The sequence below is a fragment of the Danio aesculapii genome, chromosome 1 (assembly GCF_903798145.1).
Source record: "Danio aesculapii chromosome 1, fDanAes4.1, whole genome shotgun sequence".
Lineage (NCBI taxonomy): Eukaryota > Metazoa > Chordata > Actinopteri > Cypriniformes > Danionidae > Danio > Danio aesculapii.
Window position 1 is genome coordinate 61,039,712 of NC_079435.1, and position 12,500 is coordinate 61,052,211.

General features: G+C 36.9%; 1 protein-coding gene across 1 annotated transcript in view; it reads left to right on the plus strand.

Annotated features, from left to right (window-relative positions):
• The first annotated feature begins 4,592 nt into the window (after nt 1-4,592).
• LOC130220701 (protein downstream neighbor of son homolog) overlaps nt 4,593-12,500 on the plus strand; it is a 10,400-nt gene continuing 2,492 nt past the window's right edge. Inside the window, exons 1-8 of the mRNA XM_056452930.1 lie at nt 4,593-5,073; nt 5,927-6,007; nt 6,998-7,195; nt 8,665-8,843; nt 9,042-9,220; nt 11,081-11,180; nt 11,267-11,395; nt 11,782-11,980. Of these exons, the coding sequence (XP_056308905.1) occupies nt 4,696-5,073; nt 5,927-6,007; nt 6,998-7,195; nt 8,665-8,843; nt 9,042-9,220; nt 11,081-11,180; nt 11,267-11,395; nt 11,782-11,980 (1,443 nt within the window). The 5' untranslated portion in view covers nt 4,593-4,695. The remainder of the gene's footprint in view (nt 5,074-5,926; nt 6,008-6,997; nt 7,196-8,664; nt 8,844-9,041; nt 9,221-11,080; nt 11,181-11,266; nt 11,396-11,781; nt 11,981-12,500) is intronic.

The window sequence follows — 12,500 nt, forward strand, 5'->3', positions numbered from 1 at the left end:
TTCATCAGCTACCCTGTCAGAGAATATAAAGCGCCTCCAATGAGATGTTACAACTGTCAGAGGTACGGGCATACAGCGGCTGTATGTAAATCGAAAATTAGATGTGCGAGATGTGGAGGGGAACACGAATTTGGAAAGTGTGAAGATGGAGTTGAATTGAAATGTTGCAACTGTGGAGGAGGACATAATGCTGCATATGGAGGTTGTGAGGCGAGGAAAAGGGCAATAGAGGTTCAACAGGAAAAAGAAAAAAATAATCTAACTTATGCTGAAGCAGTAAAGGTAGTTAGTGAAAGGAGGAAGTCAAGCCAAACAGTAAGATTGGAGTCAGGCAGAAGAATTGAAGGAGAAGGAAGAATTGATGTAAGTAGGCCATCAGAGGATTTTACGTTGGTAAGCAAGAAAAATTTTGTTCTTTTCATGGTAGAAGTAATTAACTGCACTGCACAAACAGAAAGAAGAACAGAAAAGATACAAATTATAGTTAAAGCAGCAGAAAGATATTTGGAGATAAAGGGTCTGAAGAGTGATGATATAAGAAGAAGCCTCAGTTCAGATTTTCAAGAGAGTCAAGAGATAGGAGTAGGTTAGGGCTATGTTGAGAATCCTACAATGGAATGCTAGAAGCCTATGTGCTAATGGACAAGAGTTTAAAGGATATTTAAGTAAAATGAAAGAAAAACCAAATGTAATATGCATTCAAGAAACATGGTTGAACTCAAAGTTAGATTTTGTTTTAAAGGGATATGTAAGTGTGAGAAGGGACAGGGAAGAAGGTATAGGTGGAGGTTGTGTCACGTTCATAAAAGAAGGAATGTCTTATAGAATTTTGGAAAAAGGGGTAAACCTGGAGTATATAGTGATAGAAATATGGTATGGAATTAAAGAATATGTTATAATAAATTTTTACAATCCATGTACAAAACTAACATTGGATAGTATAGAAGAAATTAAAGGTCTAAATGAAGAAAGGGTTATATGGTGTGGTGATTTTAACGCACATAATACACTATGGGGTGGAATAATAACAGATAGAAATGGGCTAGTTATTGAGGAGATGATAGAAAAGAAAAATTTGGTATGCATGAATGATGGAGGATATACACGAATGGATGTAAATACAGGTAGGAAATCAGCACTAGATCTAACAATTGTGTCAAATTCATTGGGTGGAATTACAGTTTGGGAGGTCATAAGGAAATGCTCAATTGGGAGCGACCATTTTCCTATTATTAGTTCAGTTATAAATAGTGAGAATAAAAATGTTAATAAAGGTAATTCTGGAAAATGGAAGTATGAGAAAGCTGATTGGGAGAAATTCAAAGAAATAAGTGAAGAAGGATTGAAAAAAATTAAGATGAACGAAAAAATTGAAATTGAAAGAGAGTATGCAGAGTTAAGCTCCGTAATTCGGCATGCGGCAAGTGAATGTATTCCCAAGAGTTCAGGACAAAGAGTAGGGAAATTGGTCCCATGGTGGAATGATCAGTGTTCAAGAGCAGTCAGAAAGAAAAGGAAGGCATTTAAAATTCTGAAGAGAACGCACAACTTGCAAAATTTAATAGAATATAAGAAATCTCAGGCAGAAACTAGGAAAATAATAAGGGAAACAAAGAAAGAATATTGGAGATCATTTTGTAATGAAATTGGGAAAAGTACTCCAGTTGAGGAAGTATGGAATATGATAAGAAAAATGAGTGGTATTAGAAGAGAATATGAATACCCGGTATTAAATGTAGGAAACAAGAATGCAGTATATGACAAAGATAAAGCAGAAATGTTTAAAAAAGAGTTTTTAAAAGTAAACAGCTCCGATAACTTGACAATAGAAAGTAAGAATATGAGAGAAAGAATGTTATTTGAGAATTGTAATATAATGGAAAAAAGGACAGTTACTGAAGGTACGTTAGATGTTTTTTTCTCCTTCTCAGAAATGAAACGGGCATTAAAATATACCAAGGCAACAACTCCAGGACAAGACGAGATAAGCTATGTGATGCTAAAAAAGTTAAGTGAAGAATCACTAAGAAAAATTCTGAAATTCTATAACAGAGTGTGGAAAGAAGGGAAATTGCCTTTGGAATGGAGGGAATCATTAATTATACCCATAAAAAAATCAGGTAAAGACCCAAGTAATCCTTTAAGCTATAGACCAATAGCTCTAACTTCACATATGTGTAAATTAATGGAAAAAATGGTTACTGACAGACTTATGTACAATTTGGAGAAAAATAACTTTTTCTCCCCTTGTCAAAGTGGATTCAGAAGTGGAAGAGGTACAATGGACTCAGTTATTAATTTAGAAACAGACATTAGGAAAGCATTAACTAATAAGGAAACAGTAGTGGCAGTTTTCTTTGATATTGAAAAAGCTTATGATATGCTATGGAAGGAGGGCCTGTTGATCAAGTTAAACCAAATAGGAATAGGTGGAAGACTATTTAATTGGATTAAAGATTTTTTAATTGAAAGATATATCAGAGTTAAGATTGGGAAGGAAGTGTCGAGTAAAGGAATAATTGAGAACGGGACTCCACAAGGTAGCGTCATAAGTCCTTTGTTATTTATTATTATGATTAATGACGTTTATTCAAATCTAGAGATAAATATTAATAAATCACTGTTTGCAGATGATGGAGCTCTATGGTTAAGAGGCAGAAATGTGGACCATATTGTTAATAAAATGCAAACAGCATTAATTAAAGTTGAGAATTGGTCAAACAAATGGGGTTTTAAATTTTCAGTGGAAAAAACCAAATATATTTTCTTTACAAATAAAAAAAGAAGAATTGACTTAAAACTGAAAATATATAATACAGAATTAGAACAGGTAAAAGTGATCAGATTTTTAGGAATGTGGTTTGATTTTAGAGCTACATGGAGTAATCACATCAGTAAAATACAGGAGAAATGCAAAAGAATTTTGAATGTAATGAGATGTATTTCGGGGCGTGAGTGGGGAGCAGATAGATTAGCTTTAAAAACAATTTATGTAACAATGATCAGAGCAATTCTTGATTATGGTTGTATGGCATACAGTTCAGCAGCAAAGTCGCAATTAGAAAAACTTGAAAGAATACAATCTCAAGCTCTTAGAATTTGTTGCGGAGCATTTCCTTCCTCTCCAGTTCCAGCATTGCAGGTGGAGATGGGGGAGATGCCAATTCATCTAAGAAGGAAACAACTGTTATTGACATACTGGGCAAGAGTAAAAGGCCAAGATGATAATCATCCTGTAAAAACACTATTGGAGGTATGTTGGGAATATGGGAAAAGGAAAATTAACAGCTTTAACTGGATTATTGGGGATTTAGTGCAGGAAATGAAACTAAGTGAATATAGTATTATACCATCAATAGTTCTACCAACAATACCTTTATGGATATTACCACAACCAAAAATAGACCTCAAATTATTGAAAGACAGACAGGAAAAAGGACAGGAATTAAAAGAAGGATATCTAACAAGAGAGTATATTGGGACAGAATACGATCAATTTACACACATTTTTACAGATGCATCAAAAGATCCTCAAAGTGGCCGGGTGGGGATAGCTTATGTCATTCCAAGTTTAGATGTGTCAGAAGGGAAAAGAATAACAAATAATTTATCAGTATTTACAGGAGAGCTGCTAGCAATCATGCTAGCTATCATCAAAGTTTATGAAATGGATCTGGACAAGGCAATAATATGTTCTGATTCAAGTTCAGCGTTACTATGCCTGGATCTTAAAAAATCAGAAACTAGGCAGGACATTATAATAGAAATTCTTCTGTTGTTGCATAATTTAGAGCAGAAAAACAAGATAGTTGAGTTTGTATGGGTACCATCACATTCAGGAGTTGAGGGCAATGAAGCAGCAGATAGGTTAGCAAAAACAGTAATAGCAAAAGAGAGGATAGAAATGAAAATCAGGTATAGTAGGGCTGAACTTAAATCAATAATTAAAAAGGGAATACACAAAGACTGGCAAATAAGTTGGGACAATGAACAAAAAGGCAGACATTTTTATGAAATACAACCAACGGTAGGACAGATTTTGAAATCAAGTGGAAGCAGGAAGGAGGATTGTATTCTTTCAAGATTAAGGCTAGGACATACAGGGCTAAACTCTACACTACACATGATAGGAAAACATCCAACAGGCTTGTGTGTTGGATGCGGAGAGAGAGAGACAGTAGAACATGTAATCATTAGTTGCAATAAATACATGGAGGAAAGAAATATATTAATCAATGATCTAAAGATAATTGATAAACAAATAACTCTGAAAGAATTTTTATATCCGGAAGGAAGGAAATGGTTGATACAATTCTTAAAAAGAACTCAGTTAATACATAGGATATAGAATGTCTAGGACCTGAGCTGTAGATGGAGGAGCTGAACACGCAGCAACATCGAAGGCTCGGGTTTTGAAGAGTCTAGAGTTATAAAATAAATAAATAAATAAATAATAATAATAAAAAGAACCTCTGATCCATAACCCACAGTAGGTGGCGGTAATGCTCTGTTTAGAATGCGAACCGCCAATAAACACCAAGAAGAAGAAGAAGAAGAAGAAGCGCTGACGCATATCCTCTCCGCGCGAAATTTTGAGAGTTCCGTTGAGAACAAAACAAGAGCGCGAAGCAACAGCTGCAGCAGCACCGAGCGCCGGTTCCGCTTCACAACCGTAAAACTACCGAACGGATCACGATGGCGGAGCTCGGCTGCTACTCTCCCAGCTTCAAGAAACCGTCCGATGTGCTGCGGATGAGGCGGAAGCGGGCGCGGAGTGAAGGACCGGGCGGGAAAGCGTCGAGTCCGGCGTTGTCCGGAGTCCGGCCGTTCTCCCCGGGGCCACTACTCACCGCCACGGGACGCGGCAACGGCGGAGTCAAGCGGAGAAACCCGTTCGCCAGCATCGAGAACACCTACAGCAGCCCGAAGAAAAGAGCTTTAATACAGGAGGACGGTAGAAAGAGTTCAGCCGCGGGTCCAGACGAGAAACTCCGAGAAGAACTACCGAAAACCGGAGCTTCACTGCGGGAGGAGCTGCTGCGCACAGATCGACACAAACAACAGCACACACAGGTCAAAAGAGGAAATACTACAGTTAACCGCGTATAATCTGTCTGCCTGTATATCTGTCCGTCTGTCTGTTTAACTCTGTCTGTATATTTTACTACATATCTGTCTGGATTAGTTTATCTGCCTGGATTAGTTTATCTGTCTACTTGTTTATCTGTCTGTCTACTTGTATGTCTTCATAATTGTATATCTGTCTGTCTACTTGTATATCTGTCTGTCTATAAATCTGTCTGTCTGTCTGTCTGTCTGTCTGTCTGTCTACTTGTATATCTGTCTGTCTATAAATGTGTCTGTCTGTCTATATATCTGTCTGTCTGCTTGTCTGTATGTTGGTCTATATATTTTTCTGTCTGTCTACTTGTTTATCTGCCTGTCTATATATGTTTATCTCTGTCTATATATCTATCTACTTGTTTATCTGTCTGTCTACCTGTCTACATGTATGCCTGTCTATATATCTGTCTGTCTATATAGTTGTCTGTCCGTCTACTTGTATATCTGTCTGTCTATATAGCTGTCTGTCCGTCTACTTGTATATCTGTCTGTCTATATAGCTGTCTGTCCGTCTACTTGTATATCTGTCTGTCTATATAGCTGTCTGTCCGTCTACTTGTATATCTGTCTGTCTATATAGCTGTCTGTCCGTCTACTTGTATATCTGTCTGTCTATATGTCTGTCTGTCTACTTGTATATCTGCCTGTTTATATATCTGTCTGTCTGTTTATCTGTCTGTCTATCTACTTGTATATCTGTCTACTTGTATATCTGTCTGTCTGTATATTGGTGTATCTGTTTATATATGTCTGTCTTTCTATATCTCTGTCTGTGTTTATATATGTGTTTATGTGTCTGCAGGCGGTGGTGTCTCTCTCTGAAGCTGACGGTGTGTTTGAGGATGATCTGTTTGATCCACAGAGCTGCTCTGCGGTACTGAAGGTGTGTGGATGATGCTGGGATTTGCATTTATTTGTGGGAATGACAAGCTTTATGTGTCTTATGGAATGCAATGCAATGCAATATCAGGAATTGTTGTATGTCCTTTATATATTTAACATTTTCAAATGGATCAGAATATGAATTTTTTTTCTATATCATGTTTTTATCATGCTGTTTTGTGTGTGTTTGCATATGGTTATGGTTATTGATACAATGAATGTAGCCTGATTCAAATAGTGCAGTGGATCCCAAAGTAAGGGGCGCTTGTTGATTTCCTGAAACTCTAATAAACTTGAATAAACTTTTAAAATTACCATTGTTAATCGATAACCTACAGAAGATAAAAATAGTTGCATTAAAGATACAAAACACAAATAAAAGCCATCAGCCTTTCTAATTGTTTTCTTCTTTCTCCACTGAATTGCAACCCCTGGGGTTTTTATGTTATATTAACAAAACTGAAATGGCGTCAGTTGCAGCAGATTAGATTGTACGGCACCAACCTAAACTTTGACACCCTTATGGCACTCATGTACATTTAAAATAAATACAGGCCACGACTGAACATGGAGGATGATTTCCGAGTGGCCGTGTCCAAAATTAAACCAGGAAAAGACTTGCAATGTAACTTCAACATTGTGCCAAACATTGTTTATATTTGGATTATTGTGTGTCGATATGCTCATGTTTATAAAGGCCTTGTTGTTGTCATGTTGTTGGTGTGTGTAAGCCATTGCATGTAATGTTTGTTTGATTATAACCACTTCTGACAGTAGTGGGGGTAATGAGTCACTGATATTGTTATTTTGAGGGGCCGTGGGCTGAAAAGTCTATGACAACTCAATGTATCGCACAACAGAGGAGATCAGAACACTTTCTGAATTCAATTATAAAGTTATTAATGTAAAACAATGCAGATGAGTGGGAAGTAGGATCCCTTGAATTATGCTGTGCTGACAAGTGTGTGTGCGCGCGTGTTTGGGTTTGTAGAGTCCTGAGGCGCTCCGTGACTCTGCTCCGGCTGAGGTGTGTGTGGAGTATCCGGCGGACTGGTCTCTGAAAACTCGTCTGCTGTTCACGTCTCCTCAGTCGTTCTCCTGGGCTGAGCATCTGAAGGCGCAGGAGGAGGCGCAGGGCTTGAGTTCTCACTGCAGAGCCCAGTTCAACAGCATTCCTGCTCACATACCGGTCAGGACACAATACACACTTTCCTTTTTATTTTATATTTTTATATACATATATGTATATGTGTGTGTGTATATATGTATGTATATATGTGTGTGTATGCAAGTCTGAGTTTATATACGTCTGTCTTTCTGTATATTCGTCTGTCTTCATATCTGTCTGTCTTTCTATATGTCTGCCTGGCTTTATAGAGCTCAGTTCAGCAGCATGCCTGCTCTTATACCGATCAAGAGATGATACACACTTCCCTTTTTATTCTATCTTCATATGTTTGTTTTATTATCACTGGAGTGCTGATACAGAGGGGTAAACTTATCACCGTGATAAGTTGAAAATCTTAGATCATTCATGTGAATTGAGTAGATCTATATATATAAAAAATAAATAAATAAATAAAGAAGATAGATAGATAGATATAATTTAATAAAGGGGAAAAATCAAGAGTACAGTAAAAATATTACATTTAAATAAGATGTTGTTTGTAAATTTAGTTTCGCATCACCTCATTTGCTGTTTTCTTTAAATGTACGGAAAATATATTGTGCTTATTAACAATGGAGTAAAATATTTAGGGGGTTACATTTTGCACCCATTTGGTGCAAAATGTAAACATAAAATATTATTATTATTATTATCATTCATTATTGTTATTAAAGTAGTAGGTTTTCAAGATATGTAGTATAAAATAGTAGATGGATGAATGAATTTTTTTGTATTCGTGGATTTTACGTGGTTTGTATAAATTATTTTTATATATTAAATATACATTTTTACTTGTATGTATTTATATGAATATATAATGTAACATTTTGTATAAAATATAAATGTTGTTATTTTAATATCTAATATAAAATCTGATTTATTTTCTGCTAAAACATGAAACCATTATTAGTTAACATGTTTTTAGTGGATATGGCTTTAGAATTTTTGTTAATAACATTGTATTTGGAGTTTTTCAGGAGTATTTTCATTGTATTTGGAGTTTTTCAGGAGTATTTTCATTGTATTTGGAGTTTTTCAGGAGTATTTTCATTGTATTTGGAGTTTTTCAGGAGTATTTTCATTGTGTTTGGAGTTTTCAGGAGTATTTTCATTGTATTTGGAGTTTTTCAGGAGTATTTTCATTGTGTTTGGAGTTTTCAGGAGTATTTTCATTGTATTTGGAGTTTTTCAGGAGTATTTTCATTGTATTTGGAGTTTTTCAGGAGTATTTTCATTGTATTTGGAGTTTTTCAGGAGTATTTTCATTGTATTTGGAGTTTTTCAGGAGTATTTTCATTGTGTTTGGAGTTTTCAGGAGTATTTTCATTGTGTTTGGAGTTTTTCAGGAGTATTTTCATTGTGTTTGGAGTTTTCAGGAGTATTTTCATTGTATTTGGAGTTTTTCAGGAGTATTTTCATTGTATTTGGAGTTTTTGACATTTGATGCATTCCAGTAAAAGGAACTAATGCCGTTGTGGTGTGTGTTGCAGGAGCCCCGGGGCTGTGCGGAGCTGCGGTGTGGTTTCCAGCAGAGTCTCCAGTACTGGCAGCACCCATCTCTGCCCTGGCTCTCTCTCTTTCCACGCATTGGCGCTGAACGCAAGTTTTCTGGCCAGTGTGTGCCGTGGGCGCAGGATGCAGTGCTGCAGCAGAGCCTCATGAGCGACTGGTGAGAAAAAACAAAACCAAAGTCAGCTTTAAAGATCAAGAGCAGGATGATAAAGTGTCTCGCTATCAGTATGCTGTCAGTTGCTTTACATATTTCTGATAAATGATTAATCAGTTTGCAACATCTAGCAGCATGACAAGCTGTTATGTCAAGAATAAGGACAGTAGTGTGTGTGTTTGTGTGTGTGTTGCGTTGCAGGTGTGTGAGTCTGACGTCTCTCTACAGTCTGCTGAAAGCTCGCCTCTGTCCGTATTTCTATGTGTGCTCGTATCAGTTGACTGTTCTCTTCAGAGCGGCCGGTCTGAGCGGATCTGCAGGCGTCACTGCATTGCTGTCGCCCACCACTAGAGGACTCAGAGACGCCATGAAGACCGACGGTGAGACGCACACCACACATATACACAACAATAAACAAACAAGATGCATTTAGAAACAAGCAACAGTAATTTTTTTTAAGTATATAGAAAATACACTAACTGGCCACTTTATTAGGTACACCTGTCCAACTGCTCGTTAAAACAAATGTCTAATCAGCCAATCACATGACAGCCACTCAATGTATTTAGGCATGTAGACATGGTCAAGACGATCTGCTGCAGTTCAAAGCAAGCATTAGAATAGCAAAGAAAGGGGTTTAAGTGTCTTTGAACGTGGCATGGTTGTTGGTGCCAGCTGGTCTGAGTATTTCAGAAACTGCTGATCTACTGGGATTTTCACGCACAACCATCTCTAGCGTTTACAGAGAATGGTGCAAAAATGGCCCAAAAGTACCAACTGAGCATGGTGTCAACACCACAGCCTACCTGAGTATTGTTGCTGACCATGTCCATCCTTTTATGACCACAGTGTCTCCATCTTCTGATGGCTACTTCTAGCAGGATAACACACCATGTCATAAAGCGTGAATCATCTCAGACTGGTTTCTTGAACATGACAATGAGTTCACTGTACTCAAATGGCCTCCACAATCACCTGAACTCAATCCAATAGAGCACCTTTGGGATGTGGTGGAACGGGAGATTGGCATCATGGATGTGCAGCTGACAAATCTGCAGCAAAATCTCTGAGGAATATTTCCAGTACCTTGTTGAATCTATGCCACCAAAGATTAAGGCAAAAGGGAGTCCAACCCAGTACTAGTAAGGTGTACCTAATAAAGTGGCCTTTGAGTGTATAATTTAAATGGTGAAATATTAAAACTTAAATCACAGATGAAGTGTTATATAAGTCACAGCTATCAGCCCTGACCATGCAGCTATATAGATATATAATTGAGTTTTTTTCATTGTATTTGTAAACATTTAATATAATTTCTTACTTATACATGCATTTTTGTAAAGAATATTAAAGTTATTAATATATTGTTTTAGTGTTAAGTTTTGTCAGTTATTAATTTAGTACTTATCCATTTTATTTAATTATATTCATTATTAATAATTTTATCAATTGGTATTTTTGCATTTCTAGTTTTAAAATAAGTTTATATGGATGGATGGTTGGGTAGATGGATGGATGATAATTATGTGGATGGATCGATGGATGGATAATTTGGTAGATTGATGGATGGATGGATGGATGGATATGGATGGGGAGAGATAGAGATAGATAGATAGATGGTGGATAAATGTATATGGATGGATGGATGGATGGATGGATATAGCTAGATAGATTGGATGATTAGGTGGAATGTTGCGTGGATGGATAGATGGATGGGTTGGTGGATGATTGATAAATGTATAGATGGATGGTTGGGTATGTGGATGGTTGGGTAAATGGATGGATGGTTGGGGTAGATAGATGGATGGATTGATAAATGGATGGCTAGAAAGATGGATATAGTTAGATCGATTGATGGATGGTTGGGTAGATGGATGGATAGATAGGTGGATAGACAGACGGGTGGATGGATGGATAGATAGACAGATGGATGAATGGGTAGACAGACAGACGGACCGATGGATGGATGGGTAGACAGACGGATGGATGGATGGGTAGATAGATAGACAGACAGACACACGGAAGGATGGATGGATGGATGGGTAGATATATAAATAGATGGATGAATGGGTAGATGGATGGATGGATGGATGGGTTGTTAAATGAATAGATGGATGGATGGATGGATGGATGGATGGATGGATAGAGATGAATAATTTGATGTTTTTCAGTTTTCAGAAGTACACAGTTGATGTCTTCCACTATAATGAGCAGAGCTGATGTTTGTTTGTTGTGTTCAGGAATCGAGTTTTCTCTCCCTCTGCTGGAGGAGAAGAGGAAGAGCAGAGGTCAGAGTTCATCACAGCCTGCAGACGGTGAAGAAATGACCAGCGGCGCTCAGTGAGCATTAAACGCATCACAACTGATCAGAGGTCAGTTCATAGAAGAGAAACCATCATCAATCCTCTGCTCATGTGTGTTTACAGGCTGAGTGAACACAGCGAGAATGAAGAAGAGGAGGAGGAAGATGATGATGATGATGGGGGGTTTTCATGGCTGAAGGAGATGGGCGTTCAAGACAAGATCAAGAAACCAGATGCCATTTCTATTAAACTGTATCCTTTACAAGCATTGAATATTATATCAATATTAATAATTTTTATTCATATTTTTCTGCAATGACCACAATCTGGCAACATATAAATTAAACAATATTAACATGGTATGTCCATTTTCATGTGATGAAAGTAAGATATTGCATTGTGCTGCCGTGATTATCCAGCAGTGTGCATGCTGCTACCTGTAATAATGCATGCTCATGTGTCATCTTAAACATTCAGCTCGTGGTGAACAGTGATTAATCACATCATCCATCACTGTCCAGTTCCTCAGAGACTGTGAAAGCTGCAAGTACAGTGGTTATGATGATTGTCAGAATTGATTTATGGTTATTACAAGTGTTCAGAGCTCTGTTTGCTGAGTTTCTTTAATGATGCGTCAGTCGTAAAGAGCACAGGGAGGTTCGTCTGGACCGCCGGCCTGAGTCTGTGGTTCTGGTGGAGGGGTCCAACACCTTCACGCTGCTGAACTTCCTGATGAACTGTAAGAGTCTGGTGGCCGGTGCCGGATCTCAGGCTGGGCTTCCTCCAACACTACTGGCCCCGACAGCCTTCAGAGGAGCCACACTGCAAACGCTCAAGGTGAACACACACACACACAAATACACTTTAGTTCACATTTAGGTATTGACTTTTATAGGTGCTCCAAATGTAAATGCATCGTGTGTTTGTGTGTGTTTCTGTACGTGTATGTCTTTCTTTATGTGTGTCTGTGCGTGTTGGTGGTCCAAATGTTAATGTATTGTGTGTGTGCTGGCAATTGCATTTTATTAGTTTTTTTTTCCCCCTTTTTTAAATATCTTTTTGATTTTGCTGATTATTAATGATTATATTATTATATGTATATTATTGATTATTGTATTCTGTTTATTATTGATTATATTATTCTGTTTATTATTGATTATATTATTATATGTTATTGATTATTATGTTTAATATTGATTATATTATTAGATGTCTATTATATTGATTATATTATTATATGTTTATTATTGATTATATTTTTGTTTATTATTATATTGATTATATTTTTATATGTTTATTATTTTATTGATTATATTATATATTTATTATTGATTATATTATTATGTTTATTATTATA